A 20,134-nucleotide genomic window follows, 5' to 3' on the forward strand; every position below is an offset into this window, starting at 1 on the left:
AATATGTTTTTATTAAGATTTGTATAACTCCAAAACCATACTGCAGAAAAAAAACCCCTTTTTTAAAAGAGTTAATATCTACAGTTTCTGTGAGCTTCTATCTCCAATATATCAAAGGGAGAGAGTGAGGAGATGACAACTGATATTTTGTAAGGCTAAAAATATTGTGGCTTTTTACATAACACTGGGAATTTAAAAAGCACATTAGCTGCTTGCGGATTATTTTTAAAAATGCAGTTTGAGCAGCATCACTAGTATAGATTCAACTGACATTTAGGAGAAGGAGCTGCTGTATGTTTCACTGTTTGGAAATGAGACATTAATGAGAAAATGAAGTAAATGTTTTAAAAAAGGCAAAATAAGACTCAGGCTGCATCAAAGATGACTGCACCCTAATATACAACTCACATTTATATCATTGGGAGTGTCTGTCATCCAAGTGCATGCCATGTACCCTTTTTGACCCTCCAAAGTGACCTCAGAGCTCCCCTCGTGGCACTACCCACCTGATGGTGAGGAAACTGCACTGTCAGTTTGACTGCCAGAGATTCACCAAGTTCCCTCTCTCCTACATTCCTGGAATTTCCTCTTTTTTCCTCCTCATCTGTTAGCATCTGCTGAGCCCTTCCTGGCATGGAGGGAGTGGGAGAGTCCCTTATCTATGAAGTCACTCATCTTCCCATTTCACGTGCCACTGGAAAAGCCCCAGGCCATGGCAGAAGAAACTGGAATTTCAGAGCATGGCCCGGTCTACCTCCAGTGTCATTCTGTGCGAGCAAGCATTTAGCTGGTTCAGACACAAGGTAAGGAAACACAAGGATGCAGAACAGATTTATGAAAGGTACTTGCCAGAATGGTGTTGCTGAGTGGGTTAAGTTTGTAGCAGATGGAGTAGGCTAGACTTGATAAATCTTCGATACTGAACTGCAGTTCCAGAGAGTGATGGTTTTCCATGCTCAAATGGAAGGTGATGCCTGATCACATGCAGTAGGTCAGTGTGCTACAAAGGCATCAGTGAAATGCTAATGGAACAAACTGCACCACCACAGTTCCAGATGGTTATTTCCCTCCTGTAATATCTAGAAATGGGAACTGTGTGAAAGATGAGATCTTACTTATCTGTATAGAATAGACAGTGACACTTCTGCATGGCTCTGGATAAAAATCAAACATGGATGAAGATGCTGAGAGAATATTGAACTTGCTAGAAATCTGCAAAACAGCAATGTTGTTCTGAAAACCAGGAAGCTACAAATCCTTAAGAAAAACTAATGGAGAGCAAATATCAAGATAAGGTGAGAAAAGAATGATGAACACTGATCATTGAACATTTATGTAAGTGTGTACCACTATGCCAAACCTATGTGTTTTAAAAGAAAGGTGATTGTATTTTAAGCGAGGTCACATAGGGTGGATCATGCAGAAAAGCAGATATGGGAATGCTGTCTGTTGTTAGATTACAGCCAGCCCCCTGCTTGCCTGCTCTTTATGTGTTGGGATGACATACCTCTCTACTGTAGAAATTCCTAAAATTTGTTTCAGAAATACATATTTTTTAAAAATTCAACCTGCATTGCAAAGAGTGTGTTTTTAAGGTGCCTGGCTAACATCAAGGTATTTCATACCTCTGACTGTGCTTGAAAACTAATGGAGTGTCCCAAATTAAGGACAGTTTCCAATAGATGATGCCAGGATCTCCAAAGCATGTGCCTCGACTTTGGCAGCATAGGCCAATTTGAGAACTCACCATGCAGGGGAAGAGGAAAAATAATTACCTCTCTTCAGCAATATGGGACAAAATACCCATGAGGATTTTTTGATAAATACACTATTGAGAGGGTGGATTGATTAGTTCTGTCTCCATGTTGAATTAATATGCTCTCATAAATTTTTTTATGACCTCTGGGTGCAGGCAGAACAAGATCACATTTGCTCAGATATGAGCATAGGTAAGCATGACCTTGTATCACAACGTGTAATGCAAACATATCCTACGTCTATACCTCCATCTATTGTCCCTTCTAATCTTCAGTTGATAGCCTCAAATATTTTCCCAGCTTGAAAGGACCCAGCTTTCTACTTATGTCAGGTAAGTTACACCACTTTCAGGATCTGAACTACATTGGCACTGATTTTTTTCATTCTTTGAACCTCATAAAAAGCCTTTCTGTTTGTCTCCTGCACTGAAGGAGCTCTGAACAAGAACGAACTGTATGACTCATTTTGCTATCTCATTTCCTTTTCAGTCCACATAAAAATCCTATCAGTAGCTAATACAGCTTGATGTAGAATTAACTCTTGTGGCATCTACTCCATTACTTCCATGGAGCAATTACAGAGATCTCTGCCAGAAGCAGCATTTACTGGGGAATCCATACTGCCAGTGGCAGGACGCCAGCAGAGAAGCATATTGGAGCAACAGTCCCCAGAGGACAATTCCTGCCTCTATAGATCTGATACAGATACTATTTTTGTAAACATCTCCTACTCATGAACTTCATAAGCCTCTGTATGTTTTCCACAGCTGAAGACACATCTTGCAGGAAGTATGTAGGCAGTTTTTCCATGTCTTTCTATGATAGTAGTTGGTCAGGCCACAGGATTTTAAATAAGTATTTTAAAAAGGATTAGAGAAGAAGGTGAACAGTCATTTTTCAGAGCCTTTTCATGGCAGCATAGAAATGGTTGCCAAAGAGACCTCTGGGGACAGCAACTAATGTTAGGATGAATGATAGACAGAAGGAAGACATTTTAAATTATTTGGGGGTTGGCAATGTTTACTTGCAAGTGAAACATTAGGTGGCAAGATTTATACTGGAATTTTTTTCCTTTTTAACTGGTTTAAATGGCAGCTAAGGGAGACAACAGGGCACATTACCTACTGTGATATAACCTGCATCCCTGATAATTAATTGATGAAAAGAATAAATTTACTAAGCAGGTGTGACAGTGACAATAGGTCTGTATTTTATAAGCAGTGTTTCTTAGGAAGAAGCTGTTCCAGTATTTCTAAGATCTTTATACTTATAAAGAGCTATAGGGACACTCTGGAAAAACAGGTTTAATAGATCCATCAGTGGCTTATAAAAAAGACAAGCAATGCTGAACGGGCACCTCTTAAAAAGCACAAACAGTTAACACTTTACAGCACAAGCCTGCCTTCAGGGTTGAGATGGAGGTGCCTCAGTGTGGATTTGGAGTAAGTTGTTAAAAAATCAGAACTTGTTTTCCAACTGCTTTGCTCTATGCTATTACCAGCCCCTCTACTGGGCATGATGTCACTATATTTAGCTTTGCTGGAAGTATGTTTTCCTCCCCAAGCCACCCCTGCCCAGACCCAAGGTGACCAATCTGCCCCTGTGCAGGGGGTGGGGGAAGAGACTGCTGGAGGCACGGATTCTTGTTCCCAGCTCACCTTGGCATTCAACCCCAAAACCAGGTAGTACTCACCTAGGAGCATGCCCTTAATGAGTTGATTATGGCATCTCCATCAATTTCTCTGTTGCTTTCATGGCAAAAGTGCAGGAGTGGGGGAGGAAAAAGGTCAGGGGAACTTTATGTTGCCCTTCCACCAGTAGCATTCTTGACCTAGTTAGGGCAGTCCTGAAGCTATGCTCTGCAAACAGAATTTCCTAATGGCAGTGACCTACAGCCCATGACACCTCAAACACAGCCATGCTCTTCCTTCTCTCTTGCCCAGCATGCCTCTCACAACAGGGTCTGTGCAGGGGAAGGTCTTCAGTTCTACAATCAACAGAAGGGCACATAATTTAACCCACCATACAAATAATTTAGGAGGCAGCAGGCATCTGTCTCCTACTGCTCCTTCCGGGATACCCAGCTATGTAAAGAATCTATCCATGTTTCTCTCTCTAGATACCTAAATGTCTCCATCTACTAACCCTGTATGAAAACTTACATTTACAAAGATCTTTCGGATCAGCATTTAAATCAGCACTATACAAAACGTATTTTGGACACAATTTCCTACATGAAATGATAGCTTCGTTGTTTAAGAAAGTACCTGCAATGCTTAGAGAAAATATTCAGAGCCCATCAGAAAGTATATTCCAAATAAAACAAAACAATTTATGTTTTGCCATTTACCTCCTGTTCCTTGCAGCAGCAGTGGGAATATTGTTGCTCAGCAGAAGCAAGGACTGTGGGGGTCAGATAGATTTATACTCTGTTTTAGTCCCATGTTCAAAGATTCAGTCCTGTCACTTCCCTCCTACATGATAATTCTCAAGAAATCATATCTTTCTTCAGAATGTAAAATAGCTACTGTTTTCTTATGCTACTGTATGATAAACTATTTTAACCTAATTTAGGAAGTAAAACTTAGGTATTGGCTTATTGAAAACTAGAAAATCTTTGCTGATGATGAGCTACCTGTTGCATGGAACCTGCTGTATGGAAGAGCCAAGCAGCTGTGTCAAAACTGACAGATGATAGTCTAACAAAGTCTTCCCAACTTCTAATGAGAATGAAATTTACGTAAAATATGTAGATTTATGTACACAAGGTCCATAATGAATAAATGTATGAGTAAGAACAAAAAGATGGTAAAGAGTCTATCCTTTGATTAGTTTAAGTGTATTAAAAATGGCAGACAAATCATGGCTGTAGGTGCCAAAACAGGTAGTGCTTCCAGTAGCTTAGTGATACTAGTTCCAAATAAAAAAAAGGAAAGAGTTTGTGGCATCAGGATATGAGACAGGCCAGTAGTTCTGTGAATGAATGGACACTTGGGCATAATCCTCCTCCTTTGCAGCTCTCTTTCCCTGCTCTGCATGCCTGACCCTTCCATTGCAGCAGAAGAGGTATATGTCAGATCCCTGTGTAAACTACCAGCTCACTAAAACAGCAGAATACAAACTCATCATGAACTGGAAAGCTGCTTTTCAGGCAGGGTGAGTGCTGTGGATTCACACCCTGAAGCATAAGTCAGAACAGACTGATGTAGATGATATTTAATAAAGGAAGACGAAATATGCACTTGCTAGGACCTGGGGTATGACTTCGAGCTTGAGACAAAGTGATAGACAATCTAAAGCATCACGCAGGGGGAATAAAGTAAAAGAGTCAGTGTGACTTACCTGAAATCTTCACTGAAAAGGAAACCACAGCAGAGATCACTCACAGTGCAGAAAGGAGGTTCACAGGGGAACAGTTTTAGATTGGATGGGTGGGTGAGCAGGAGAAGGGGATTAAAATGAAACCAGAATCTCTCTGAACAGAGGCAAAGAAATTTCCCACAGCTGTGTCAGTAAGACATCCTCTCAGGCTAGGATGAGCTGCAAATGGTGTTTGGTGGAGTTTGTGGTGAAACTCCTGAGGACAGCTGTCCTGATCAATCTGGCTACACGAGACTGTGAATGACAACAGTTGGCTGGGCAGCCACTAAGGTACAAAACATTTATCTGAGACAGGCCTTGTGTCTTAATATACCACTCTTCCCATTCCAATTTGCTTTTGTTTCCCCTTTCCTTGCATTTAGCCCTGGAAGTCAATATGGATCCACTTTGATGCTGAAACACCACTGGTTAACATGAAGTTCCTCCAGATATATGCTTTCCAAGCATTTTACAACTTAAGTTTCAAGAGTGCAGCTACATTGGAAGAATATCTGTAGTGAGACATTCAGTAAGACTAGATGAAAACTGATAGGCTTGGAAATATATGGGGGAGGTGGAAGGAGGAGTGAAATAGGGAAAGAATTCTAGCTGTGGAAAAACCTCATCTTCAGCAGATATTTGATGTGCTGTACCCCGTGGTAGGCATTATACCACCAGAGCAGACTCTCAGTGGCCTCAGGCACCCAGACAGGAGCAGACTATGATCTGTCACGCTTCAGCAGTGTCTTGTTCACCACAGTTAGTAAATCTTCAATACCATGAAGAAGGGAAAAGATGTAATAGCTGGTTATATTCAGACATTGCTATCTTTATTTCTACATGTCCTTCCTACGTAAATTTTAGTTTGTAAACTGACTTTGTGCGAGTAACTCCCCACTTATTGTTTCAGAGGTTCAGGCAAAATATGTTCTACGTGAAGGCCTTTTTTAAAAAAATGTTTTTCTTGCTTCCTTAGGCTGACTGTAAGTTGTAAATAGGAAAACAAATGAACTTACCTATTCCCCATTACTGCTGTTTATCACAGCTGTTCAGCGGTCTCGAGTGAATTCTCAGCAATGCAAACAAAAACTGAATTTTCCAGGCCAAAGGATGAGAACAAAATGGCTCACTTGGGATCAGCAAATATCAATTTGCTGTTACTGGAGATTGGTGGAAGAAAGCAGTGAAGCTTTTGGGGTGAAGGAAGTACAAAGGGACAGGGAGGAAATCATGAGCACTTCAGAGAGCAAAGGTGGAAGGAGCAGCCTGGGAAGAGTTTGTGGTGCTGGGGGAGAGGACCAGGCGGATGCTGCCTGTTGCTGCTATCAGGTGAGGTAGACTTTGGGCTGTGAACGGAGCAAACCTAACAGCATCTTTCCCATCTGCAGAGATCCTTCCTCACTGCCATGTTAGCGGGGAGGATGTGGGAAAGGCCTCAACGGTCTTCCACATGGTGTTGAGCTTGCTTCTTTCACCGTTTTGCAGGGCGATGGGGAGAGGGCAGGGCCACACGTCTGCACCCTGCGTGTCCGGAGCCCTGCGGCCAGACCCAGCTCCCCGGGGGTCCGGCAGGGACGGATCAGAGGGGAGACCACCGTCCTCCCGCCCTAGCCCGTGGCCAGGGCTGCTCCGCAGGCCGCAGCCGTCCGCCCCTCGGCGGCTCCCGCAGTCTTCGCAGGGCTGTACCGGGGCCGCTCCCCCGGGGCCGGGCCGGGCCGCTGCGGCTCAGCCGGCAGCGAGTGAGGGAGAGCACCGGGCTGGGCCCGCCCCGGGGGAGGCGGCCGCTAGGGGGCTGCCGGTAATTGAGTCGGGTCGGCAAGTGTAGTTACCGGCAACCCGCACCAGCCAGCGCCCCTCGCTTCTTCTTCCGGGGACGCTCCCACTACCCCCCCGCCCCCACCTGCTCACCCCCCCGCCCTGCGGCACCGCCCGCCGCTCACCTGTGCCGGCCCCTGCCCTGCTCCGTTCCCCGTGCGGGCGGGAGCGGCCCCGCGGCGCCCGCACCTGTCCGCCCGCTGGGCGGGCCCTCGACTCCGCCCAGCCGCCGGCCCCGTCCCGCGCTCCCCGAGGGCGACCGGGCGGACAGACGGCGCGGCCCGGCCCGGCCCTGCCCTGCCTCCCCGGGCCGCGCAGGCCGGCAGCCAATCGGAGCGGCGCTGCCGGGCCGGAGCTGTTTACCCAATCTCAGCCCGCCTCCCCGTCGGGAAGGCGGCGAGGGGGGAGCGGGTGGAGGGGGCACGGCGGCGGCAGGGACGCGGCCGCGGCGAGGCAGCTGCAAGGGGAGCGGAACAAAGCGCGAAGGCGCGGCGGAGGCAGATGACAGCCTGGCCCGGGGGCTCTCCTCCCGCCTGTGTCACCCGGGCGGGGACACCCCGCGCTCGTACCTGACCATGACCCCGCGCCGGTCCCGGCTCGGCCACCCCGGCGTTTCCCGCTGAAGGGACCGGCTCCTTTCCGACCTCCCTCGGTCCCTTCCTCCTCCGCCTCCTCGCTGCTGAGGCTGCCGCCTCTCCCCGGAGCCCTGCCGAAGGGATGGGCTGCATCGGATCCCGCACTGTGGGTAAGACGTTGGCGGGGACGGCGCTAGAGGATGCTAGGGAAGTGGCGGCCCCCGCCCGGGCAACGGCACGACGGCCCCTGGCACGGCGGGTGGCGGGTCGCCCGTCGCAGACCCCCTCCCGGCTGCCCAGGGCCCGTCCAGCGCCATTAGCTGAGCACGACCGTTCCCGACCTCCCCCTGCCCCGGTCCCCCGCGGCGCGGCGTGGCGGGGCGCCGCGGAGTCCCGGCCGCTGGCCTAGGTGCTGGCAGCGGGGACGGGGGGAGCGGGGCTGCGGGGTGTGCCCGGGGCTGGGGGTACGTCTCCCCGTGTCACCCGTGGCGGAAGGTCGCAGAACATGTGGGTCAGTGCGGTGCCTCTGGAGAATCGGGTGGGTGCGGGGCGTGCCTCCCCAGGCGGGATCAGGCGGCCGGCGGCTGCCTCCTTTGCTCGGTAGAGGTTTATTGTTATCTGAGTATACATAGCGTTGCATGATCTGCACGTCTTCTTCTCTCAACCTTCCCCCTACGTAGACTTCAATGGAGAACAGCAAGCAAAACTGAATCCCTTCCCTCTCGCAGAGCCATTGCGAGGGGACACAGTGGGAGGAATCGCATCTTTTCACTGGGCCACACATGTTTTACAGCAGAGGATCCCAAGCCTTTTGGCTATGTAACCTAGGTATCCCCTCCTGCACACATGCAGATACTAAAAGATCCCTTGATCCCTAAGAGCAGGTCTCTACAGGTAAAAAACAGCATCCTGTGGCACACTTTCCTTCCTGCAGGAAAATTTCTTTCTGTGCAAACCACATGTACAGACATCAGTTGTGTGGGGACATGTCATTCTAGCCACCAAAATGATATCTGAGAGAAAAACGCTGCTCATTTTGTAGTTCATGTCTCTCAAGCCTTTCCACACAGGCACTGTGACATCTGTGGGAAAAGGAAACCTCTGAGAGAAAGGGAGTTGAACCACCTCCCCAGAATAAATTTGAGGGACTGTGCCAAAGTCTGGACTGTGACACTTGTCTCAGTGGGAAGACCCTTTGTAAGCACTTCCAGGGAACCATCTACTCCTGCAGCAGCAAACTTTAAACTACAAACTCCAGTCACTTCTTTGGGATTTAATTGCCACATCTAGCCATGTCCCTTACCAGTCTCAAATGTCCTCACGACCTAAAGAAACCTCATATGTCTTTTGTAATGTCCACATGTCAAAGATCACTGCAATATTTCCCTTCAGATTGTTCAAGCTCACCTGGATCTGTGTCGCTATAGCATATCAAAACATGTATTGTCTCCCTCTCCTGCCTTTCCTATATCCTCTGTGCATACACACTGCCAAGGGCATTATTATTGTGTTAGCTGGCAAATTATCTATACTCCTTTTATCACTGTGTGTCTGAACTAGCAGCATTAATTCTTGGTTCCTTTCCCCACAACACTGTTCAAATGAAGAACAAACACTCGTTTAGTAACATCTATTCTCCACTCCAAAATGTGGTTAAGCTGTCATACTTAACCACACAGGTATTTGTTCCTATGCATAGTAGCATTTTTATCATCTGTGACTTGAAATCTGTGTTACAAAAAAAGCCGTGTATAACTGAGCTATTGCAAGTATCATTCTCATATATATGTATGAGAATATATATATTTTTATATATATATTTATAAATGTCATATGGATATGTGGGCATAGATGAAAATATAAAAGAGCATCTATGCATTAAAATGGTGGGGTAATGACAATTGAAAATTCACTTTGTCTGCAAATTGCACTCCTTAAATATAGACCTTTGTGGTACAGATATTGGACTTCCCATATTAGCGTGACTTTTGGTTTATTCAATATGTGCTCATTCTAGATGGTGAGAGCACAGTGGACATTAAGGACCTATTTATACAGTTAACTGAGGAATTTTCTTTGAGTTTCCTTGAATTTTCCACCTTATGGAGGTGTGTGTTAAGGGGCATTGCACAACCGTGATTCTAATCTCTATGGGAGCCCGATATGAATGTAGTAATAGTGCCTGATGCCTGCTTCATGTGCAACTTTTACATTGTTTTGCTTCAGTAGGGGCTTCATCTGTTTATAGTCCAAGAGTCTGGACTGAGTGCAGGGGGGATCCTTGAGTTTTACTTGGACTCCTCCACCTAAGGAGCTTGGTTCAGAACAGTTCTTATTTGGAAGTCTAGATTTTTCACTCCAGCCTTACTGGAGTTATTGAGAGGATTCTTCAGACTTATTTTGGGAAACCAGTGCTTTTAAGTGCTACATCTGAGCTCTTGGATGTGGTTAGAAACTAACACTCTAGTGTGAGCAGAGCTTTGTGTTCTTGCCGTATAATGTATCTAGTTAGATTTTTGCAGAATTAGTTCAATATACAGGCTCCATATTGCCTTTCCAAGACCAGGTAGGTCCTAGAGATAGAGTAAGGGTGGTACGCTTGTATTGATTTTACCTTGGAATTTGCATGTAGCAGGTTTTGAACAGGTTGGGAGTGCATTAGTGATAGAAAGCTTGTAATCAGTCGCATTTAGTTTATTCACCACACAAGGGCCAGTGCAGGATTGTGCCCTGAGCTTGGTCTGGGCCTTTTTCCATTCTAGTTTTAAGCAAGCCACATGATTTCTCCATCTCCCACAGGGACATTTTACTATGATCTACTTAGATGTCATAGTTTGCACATGTTTAGTAGTGTGCAACTTTACATTGTCTTCCTAAATATGAGTTTTCTGGTTATTTCTCCCTGGGGCAAAGTAATTGACAGAGTCATAACAGAGCAGCTCCATATGCGTGAACTTGAAATGGAGTCATATAACATCTTCCAGTCTTATAGAGGACACCAGAAATCAAATGGCAATGATCAGATTAGGATTTCCTAGGGCATGAAAAAAGCTGAAAAGTGATCTTAAAAGGCTAAACTGATACCCAGTCACCTTCTCCACAGATGCACCACTCACACCTCAATGTCATACATGTGCTTTGTGTTACATGGCATGATAGCAGTTACACTACTGCAGCTAGCTTCTACCCCTGATAATAGCTACAAGTCAGGTTTGTATATTGGTGATAATTACCCCATCATAGTTCCCAGAGAGCTGCCTAGGGATACTCGTGATAGCTGGGACTCAATTTCAGTTAATGTAAAGGAGGTTTTCACTGGGGTTGCTGCACAGTTAAGGCTGCAAAATCCAGCTGGGAACTTGTAGAAACTTGAGTGCCAACTAAATGCAAAGATCAGCTTGATTATCGTCAGTGACTGAATTAGCCAAATTTAAGATTTCAGGCCTACATAGATATCTGAATGCATTGCAACTGTACCTTTGACCACAGCTTATACATCTCCTAATGCTGGCTGTTCTGACTAGTGTGACAAGATCTCTCTTAATTCCTTGAATGGATTTAAATGAATAGAAAGCTCAAGCCTATTAAGCTCAAGATTGCTCTCTTTTTTTCCCAGTGGTGTCTCTGATTTCTCTTGTGTCTTTGCACAGAAGCCTGCAGCAGTCCTGTTTTGTGAAGTGACATAAAATGGTGGAAAAATATTCAAAGAAATTAAAAACTAATAGTAATTTTGGAGTATGGGGGAAGAGAAACTAATATCACACCGGATATCAGGAAAAACTTTTTGACCATGAGGAGTGTCAAGCATTGGAAGAGGTTTCCCAGAGGGGTTGTGTGGTGTCCATTCTTTGAGGTTTTCAAGAGCAGACTGGATAAAGCCCTAAGTAACCTGGTCTAACCTCATAGCTGATTCTGTTTTCAGGTGGAGTTTGGACCTCAAGAGGTGCCTTCCAACCTGAATTATCCTGTGATCCTATGCTTAGGATCTAAAGCCTGGAGTGGTTGACTTTCTGAGTCAGGTTTGACCTGGTGCTTTAGTCATGTTCTGCCAGAGGACCCCAGGTCTTCTACATGTCATTAGTTCACTCCTACTATACCTTGCCCCCATCACAGCTTTCCTTTAACTACTGAGAGTACTGTGTGCTACAAACTTCCTCACTATAATAACCCCAGCAGTCAGCCGAAGTCCTCCTCGTGTTTGCTTGGTCTGGCAATTTTGCAAGAAACTGTTCGAGTGATAGCTGGTTTATGCTCCTACACAGAGTATCAGTCACTGGGTAGGCCATGCAGAATGGAAAAGACAGTGCTTTTCATTTATCAGTCTCTGGGTCAAATCTGACCTGCTAAAGGCAGCTAGCTGGTTTGCTGAACTCCCCTCTACAGGGAATGGTCAGTGTACTGTCACAGGGAGGAGTACATACTTTCTATGTTGCTTTCTCCCTGGATGTGCTATACTAAGTGTAAATGAATGGCTCATAGCATCCACAGTAGGAGAAATGGAGCTGACAACCGCCCACTTCTAATCCAGCCACTTTAGATTCAGCAGAGTATAGGAGACTGACAGGAGAGGGGGTAAGCAGCTAGGAGGGATCAGTGAACATCCCCTTGTTCTCCTTACTCATCCCCCCACAGACCTGAAGGAGTGTGGTGAGGTCTGGTATGGCAACTGTAGTCTATGCACTTGGAGTGTGAAAAAGTGAGACATCCAGTCTGCATACATACATCATATCAAGCGGGCCCAGTGTCCAGTTCCTCCCTCCTTCACTTTCAACATGTGAGTGAGTGAAAAGAAAGAAAGAGATGGAGAAGCCTAGGAGAGGAAATGGTAATCCAGAAGGAAGTTGAGTCATGGCATTAGGGAGATATTTATTTACTTGCATGCACACAGGTGGAAGAGGAAGGAGCACAGAGAAACCTCCACTTTATAGACAATGTGGGTAAAATAGTGAGAATACATGAAGTAGGGCATCCAGGTATCTTGCTCCTCTCTTACCTGGGGGAGAGACAAGCAGAACAGGGGGATGAAGGGACACCTTCCTGTCCAGATCAGGCTGCTTTGTACTTGGTCTCACTTCATTACTCCTGCTTCTTCCCAGCCCGGTCTTTCTTCTTTCAACCAGTTCTCAGTCTGATTGCTTTAAAAACTCAACTAAAGAGAACTCTGAGATAAGAACTTATTTCTGCAGGAAGGATCTGAGCAGAGGCTGTCTCCCAGACCTAGCAGCCAGTTGTCATGGAGCGTGTCAGGGTTACTGAGAAGGGCTAGTGGTTTCGCAGTTGTTGTGGGGAGAGGGCTAACAAGTAGCATTATTGCATAAGCCTAGCTTTTTGAGGAAACCAAACTAAAAAACATGTGCAAGGTGAGTGTATGAGCAATGGTCATTAGTATAAGAAACCAGTCTTTGGCATGTTGCTGATTGACCTAAGACTGTATTTTTCTTTTTTTTGTGGCAAACGCAACGAAGCTGATTTTGAGGAACAGAACTGAGGGACGACATACTGACTTTGGGAACTCTTATGGGCAGTAATATGAGAGAATTATGACAGAAATTACAAAGGAGCTGATGGAAAAATGGAAGTAATGAGTAGTATTTCATTGACATGATAAAATAGGGAGTCTGACTTTTATAGACTTATGTGAAGCAGAAAAAGTGAACTAAATAATAAATATTTTAGGGCTGTTTTCTAGGGGGAAGTAGGAGAAAAATAGTTTTTAGCTCATTTAATAAGGATATACTCTCCAACAGCAAACAACCATGATTTTACAGTGATACTTATAACAGTCAATTCAAGATAGCTTGCATTCAAGTGTTTTTAAGCAGTTGCATAAAAAGTCAAAGCTTTGTTTTTCAATAAGTCTTCAAGTAGTGAGAAAGATCTGGAGTTGAAAAACGGGGGTTTTATCACAACTTCAAAACTTCTGTGAGATGACCTAGGTACTGAATTTAGTCAATCTGATATAATTCCCAATGAAATACTAGAAGGACGATATGCCAGTCAGAATGGGTTTAAGCAAAACAGATCCTGTCAAGCTAACTTCATTTCATGACTTTTATGAGACTCCTTGCAGACAAGTACTTCTGTGATAGAAGTACCTTTACCTACAATCAAGGTAATAGATTTAAAATACCAAATTGGTAAGATATAAAACTACTGATCAGTTAGCAACAGACTTAGTACCACGTGATTCTTTGACTGATAATATATGAATACAATACATTTTAAGTGCATCAAAATTCAACAGATAGCAAAATAGTAACAAAGAATCATTGTTGAAAAGCTTATGTTCCTTACGTGATCATACAATTCTCAATATAGTTGTCAGTACCATGTGATTTTAACATATTGCTCAAAATCCCGAGGGAAACCTAAAATACTGATAAAGGTGGTAGAATCTACGAAGACTGGAAGAACTGCTAAAAATGAAAATACAAATTAAAAGGGTAAATCACTGATATGGAACAGTTTGATTCATCTGGAGTACTGAATCTTGACAGACTCTGTGTTTCAGTCTAACCAAATATGAGTTCATATCTCTAATGACAGATTGTGAACAGTATTTACAGGACCAGAGCTCTATGTTAGAAAACAGTCACACTGAAAAAGATTATAGATATCTGAACAGATAATCAGTAGATCAACAGCTACTATTGTGATGCTGCAGCCAAAGAAGCTAATGTGATTGTTTGATCTATTAAGAGCTGAATATTGAACAGGAGGAGGAAAGGTTATATTTTCTCTCCATTTGGCACTTGTGAAAAAATTCTTTTTAATCTACTTTGTCTAATTCTATTATTATAATTTTGAAAAGTACTGTAATTCTGAAGAATGGACAGAAAATAAACATGGAACTATGAATAAAAACTTACAGAAGTGACTCTCTAAGTGTTTGAGTGAAGAAAAAAACCCTCAAAACTATCTGACTCTTCAACCTAGCAGAAAACAGTTAAGATGTGATGGAAAGATGGCAGATACATTCAGATTGGAAATGAGGCAAAATATCAAATGATAAAAATACTTAACTATTGGAATAATTTACTAAGAGTTGTACTGAGTCCTCTGTCACCCAAACACATAAAAATAAAGATTAAAAAAAAATAATGCTCTAGTTCAAGCACAGCAACATAAACTATAATTAACAAATGGAATACCTTTAGCCTCTCTTATTTTAAAGAGTTCAGATTAGATGATCAGTATGTTTCTCTGTGAGTTTAAGCCCCAAGATCTCAAGTCCAGGAGTATGCTAGACTTTTAAAGGAAACGTACTTTCTGTATTCTGGGGAGATGTGGTTGTATCCACAGATGCTGATCAGACATGGCTTGTGGGGAAAGTTTCAGTGCAAAATTTCTTCACTCAGTTGGAGAAAATAGTTTGGGGATCTAAATGGCTAGCATGTTCATTGACATTCCACGTGGAAAAAATAGTTTTAGGGATTATATTACTGACCATTTACGATCACTGGCCAGGATGGTGATGGGAAACCGTGACAGCCAGAAGAAGATCAAAGAAGCTGTGAAGGCAGGAAACTCAGTAGTAACAGGGACTTCAGTTAACCCTATGTGTAGGCTGGCAAATTAAATGTTTACTTCAGGAGCCACTCAAAGAGCCTGTAAAAGATGAGTACCTTGCCTTGCATGATGGTTAGGACTTAGTGCATGATGTTACTACTAAAGAGGCTTCAGGTGACTCAGAGAGATTAAGACCATAGCAGAGCACCACCACCACCCCACCATCCCCCAAACTCAAAAAAACAAAAAACAATTTTGTATCAGTTTATTGTGGAGGAAGTTGTGGAACTTCATCCTGTGGAACTTTTCTTTGTTGGGGATGCATCAGAAGATCAGCTTCAAATTAAAGCCTCAGTAAATGAGGTTGTAGAGCAGATAGACAAAGGAATAACAATTCATCAGATGGTATTCATACAAGACTTTTGGAGAAACTTGAGTCTGAAAGACCTGAACTACTGATCTTGATTTGTAACGACTTCCAGTTGCTTTGGTACAAGAAGATTGGAAGGTACCTCACGTGATGCCAGTTTTAAAAATGATTTTGACATCTGGGAAACTGTAGGCTAGTAAACAAGATAAGCCTAGCAGGCAAACTAATAAACGTTACTTTAAAGAACAGAATTAGCTCATGCATGGACAAATAAGTTATACTGAGGAAGAGTTAACACTGCTGTTGTTAAGGGATATCATACCTTACAAGTCTTAGAAGGGGTCAACGAGCATATGGACAAAGAGGAGCTCCAATGGCTATAGTCTACTTGGATTTGCTTTGCAAATTTGTAAAGGTGACTCACCCCAGGCTGTTAAAGACATGAATCATGAATCTGCTGTTGGATGAAAGGGAAGTTTCTGAAATTATTAAGTATCTGGGTAAAAACAGGAAACAAGGATTAGCATGAAATTGTCAGTTTTCACCAGGATATTTTTCCAGGTTTGTGCATATCCATCAATGATATGAAAAGGGGGGATAAATAGCAAGGTAATAAAGTATGGTAATGACAATAATACTTTGGGGGAGCAAACAAAAAGCTGTATGCAGGGATTTGCAAAAGGATTTCACAGTATTGAATGACTTAGATGTTAAAATTATGGGTGAAACTTTATGTAGATAAATGTAAAGTGATGCACATTTGCAATGATGGAGGTTCTGAGTTTACTCTGTTCATGAAAGAATGAGATCTTGAGGTTATAATGCATAGCTGAATTCTCAGTACCAGTGAAAATGCCAATCAAATGTTAGTAATTAGCGAAAGAATAGAGAATAAAATGAGAAGCATCATTATGCTATACATAAATACATGCTATGCCCATATTTTGAATATCCTGTGTTATGCTTGGTTGTCCATTCCCATTTCAGAAAGGACATAATCAAAATAGAAAAGATTCAGCAAAGGGCAGCAAAGATAGTTAAAGGTATAGTGTGGCTTATATGTGAGGAGCCATTTAAATAGATAAAGATGGAAAAGAGATGATGAGGGGAAGTTACAACAGATATCTATAAAATCCTGAATTTTCTCTGTGGTATGAGCAGCATGGAAAAAATAAAGAGGAAAGAGTATTTCATTATCTCTTTCAAAACAGAATCTAGACATCAAATGAAACTAGCAAGCGGCAAGTTTCAAACAAACAAAAGCCAGCACTACTTCATATAATGCAGTGTTAAATTGTGGAACTCCTTGGCATAGGATACTCTGGGTACTAAAAGTTTTCTTTGGTTTAAAAAGTGAACAGATGAATAGAAGAAAACTCCTTTAAAGATGACTAAATACAGAGGTAACATCTCTGTCTCAGGAACTGCTTGAGGTGTAAATTCCGGGAGGCTAGGACAAGTATTCTGGGAAAATATCACTACTGTTTTTCTTGTGGCACTCCCACTTTAGGGACAAGGACTCCCACTTTAGGGACTTTAGGGACAAGCTGATATCCATCCCAAACAAATACTAAACGTCTACTTTCCCACTGCTCCCAGAAAAGAAGTAAGCTAAGAAAAGAAACCAGCGAGAAAAAAAGACAATCACTGGGATGGTGGGTGGAGGGGAGGGGAAGAAGGAAAAATAAGAAAAGAGTACAGGGTAAAGACTGACAGGCTGAAACCAGAAAGACAGGGAACCAGGCAGTAACACTGAGCAGAGCACCCTTGTATTTCCATGGTATCCAGGGACTGGTGGATGCTGCCTAGTGATGCCCTGCCCAGAACAAGGGAATAGAAATAGTACTGCTAGTTGCTGGTGTCTTGGGTTTTTCTCCTCCTGGAGCTGGAGCTAGCCAGCTTGATGAGAAAGAGGGAAGTTCATAAAGAGGGCCCAGAATTTAGTAGGTCTTGGGATGGGAACTGTACAAGATGTAAGAAGTGCAGCCATTATCTCAATAACAAGTTCTGGAGGAGTCAGAAGACTAGCATGCTTGATGTACAGAGGTGTCAGTCTCCCTCTCATTGCAGAAGAGACATGGGTCAGGGGATCCTGTGAACAAACTTGTGCCTTCTGCTTGATGGAGGATTTTTCCAGCCGATGTTCCCAGTGGTCTATGGAATTAGCTCAGAGTAGAAACTGGCCATCAGGTTCCTCATCCTCTCCTGACAATGAGTGGTCCTATAACCATGTGTCATGACTGTATGTAAGCGTGAGGAAGTTGAGCAATTGATGCATGAATGTGTAGAGGTGTTCTCAAGGGAGGTCATCTGGTTGTTCAAAGTTTACTGAAGTAATGTATGAGTTGGACAGGGAGTCACAGGGCAAGACCTCAGAGGTATCTCCATGGGGCTGGGTGTTGGAGGAGGCTTGCCTGAGGTAAGAGACGGTGGTATAATCTGGCTGTTCTACACTGTACACCAGACAAGCAGTGTGAGATTGACCCAGACTCATACACCTAGTGGTCCCCAGTTTTAATGATGCTGCAGGGACGATCCTTCCATGCAGTGATGAAGTTTCTGCCTGCACATGGAGGTGAATTTTGTTCAGCTGGAGCTCCATAGGGAGATTCTCCCTTGCTGGTGATTGTGATGGACTTAGCACTCCATAGAGCTTCTGGGTTCTGAGGAGAGCCTTGTAAAAGACCAGTAGTTCAAGAAGGTCTTGCAAGAGGCCTCTTGGATCAGTGTTGTAGAATGACAGACGTCTTGGAGGTGGTGGGGGAAGACGCATTCCTGTACAATCCAGGCTGGACTGCCTGAACTATGAAAGACCATCCAGAAGGACAATACTTTCTCTTGGAGGCTGGTCAGTGTTGCAGGGATAGGGCACAGGGCGTTGACCCAGTATTGAAGCATGGCCAGCACTCATAGTTTGATGACTAGAACCCTCCCTGAAGGAGAAGTTGCTGCATCAGTTCTCTCCAGCTCTGCAGCTACTCAGATCTCTTAACTTCCCTCTTATCTCAGTTAGTAGCCAGAAAGTGGCTGGTAGCACAGAGGTAGGCTCTCAGAACAAAAGGCATGTGTGTTACTGGTGTGGAGTGCAGCTTGTGGAGTGTTGCTAGCTGCCTGCTTAGCATCTGTTTCCAAACACATAGTGAAACCTCTTGACCCAGTTGACTTGGGCAGGAGAAGATGCTATATATGTGACTCGGTTGACCCATGTGTGCCAGGTCTCCTGGATACCAGACTGTGAGGAGGCATGTCAGCAGGGTTGAACCCACATAACCACACATAACTTTAGTGCTGTGAGCACCAGGCTCATCATGACCTAACAGACAATACAGAGAAAGGATTTGATGGTGATGGAGTGGCAATGGCTGGAATAGGGCAGCTCTGACTCACTCCCTTTCTGAAGCCAAGAAGGACCTTGTTGAGCTTGAACAAGCACTTTCCAGTTGTACAAATCTGGTGGAGAAACCCCATGAAGGAGTTAAAACTGAATGCCTCGGGGTCCCCATAAAATAGCCATTACCTACTCTGTTAAACACTTTCTCCTGGTTGAAGGACCAGGAGGAGGAGAGCTAAAGACAGCCTGTCTCTCTGTGGTCATAGATCATACACAGTTTCATGCTCTGGACTGGAATCATGTGGCTCTGGCCTGAGAGGACCACATATACCGGGACAGACTTCAGCTACATTATAGCTTTTGCTGTAATCTGTGCTGAGGAGAAATACTGTGCAGCAGTCCCTCCCTTTGCAGAGGTCCCAATTTTTTTAGCAGAAGAACTGTCATGCCTTTCGTGAGAAGCAAAGCTCTTCACTCCTGAGACGCTCAGCCTGGCAGTCTTGGAGAGCCTGGACTTTTGTTACTGGGCATGTGATGGAGAGTTTTTGAGATCTCAGCCACAGTAGGAAGGAGCTGCAGTGAGTCCTGGTCAGTCATTGGGTGCTTTTGTTCAGAGCATGGCAAATGCAGAAATCAATGTTATCCAAACAGAAGTGTGCTTCACATAGTCCTTCCTCCTTCTTGTCTCTGCTGTGGACCAATATGAGAAGCAGTACCCTTTGCAAGGATGCAAGCAATATGTTTTTATCATCTCACTTCTGGAAGATGCAAATGCTATGATCTGTCTCCCAAAGGAGCTGGGTCTGCAACCAGGCAATGGTGTGCTGGACCTGAACTTCTTCCACACCCTGCTGCATGTGGCACCCACTGAATTCCTGAGGGCAGCCAGCCTCTTCAGCCTGAGAATATCCTGTTTGTTCTGTCACATTCCTCCACAGCCTTGGTGCCATCATATAGTTGGAGGAGAAGGACTTGGCCCACAACTTCCTACTCTACCTTCTAGCACCTTTGGGACAAGGGAGACGATGGCTGTTCTTTCATGTGTTGATGCAGAGGTCCTGGGAAGCTGCTATAAAGCTTATATTTTTAACAGGTTGTTAAATTATTGGTAGGCCAGCCTCATCCTAGAGGAGGGAGCAGTGAGCACCATGGATGGTGATGTGAGAAAAATAAGCTTACAACATGTTGTTGTGTGAAACAGGTGCCATTCAGCCAGGGGTGGCTTACGCTCTGCTACTCAGATTCAGATGGAGGAAGTATAGTCATGTACATAGTCAACAGTATCCTGGGGTGCATTGAAAGGAGTGTGGCCAGCAGGTCGAGGGAGGTTATTCTCCCCCTCTACTCTGCCCTAGTGAGACCACATTTGGAGCACTGCGTCCAGTTCTGGGCCCCCCAGTTTAAGAATGACAGGGAA

At 44.2% G+C, this 20,134-nt stretch overlaps 1 protein-coding gene across 3 annotated transcripts in view; it reads left to right on the top strand.

Annotated features, from left to right (window-relative positions):
- Positions 1–7,327: 7,327 nt before the first annotated feature.
- The window catches only part of FAM131B (family with sequence similarity 131 member B), a 31,631-nt gene continuing 18,824 nt past the window's right edge, over positions 7,328–20,134 (top strand). For 2 of the 3 annotated variants that reach the window (XR_012663115.1, XM_075109484.1), the window contains exon 1: positions 7,334–7,677. Coding sequence is in view for 2 of the 3 variants with exons in the window: in XM_075109484.1 (XP_074965585.1) it covers positions 7,650–7,677 (28 nt within the window). In the remaining variant the exon portion in view is untranslated. Of the gene's footprint in view, positions 7,678–20,134 lie in introns of all 3 variants that reach the window. The other variant, XM_075109473.1, reaches the window with a different exon arrangement.

The sequence above is a fragment of the Phalacrocorax aristotelis genome, chromosome 1, assembly GCF_949628215.1.
Source record: "Phalacrocorax aristotelis chromosome 1, bGulAri2.1, whole genome shotgun sequence".
Taxonomy (NCBI): domain Eukaryota; kingdom Metazoa; phylum Chordata; class Aves; order Suliformes; family Phalacrocoracidae; genus Phalacrocorax; species Phalacrocorax aristotelis.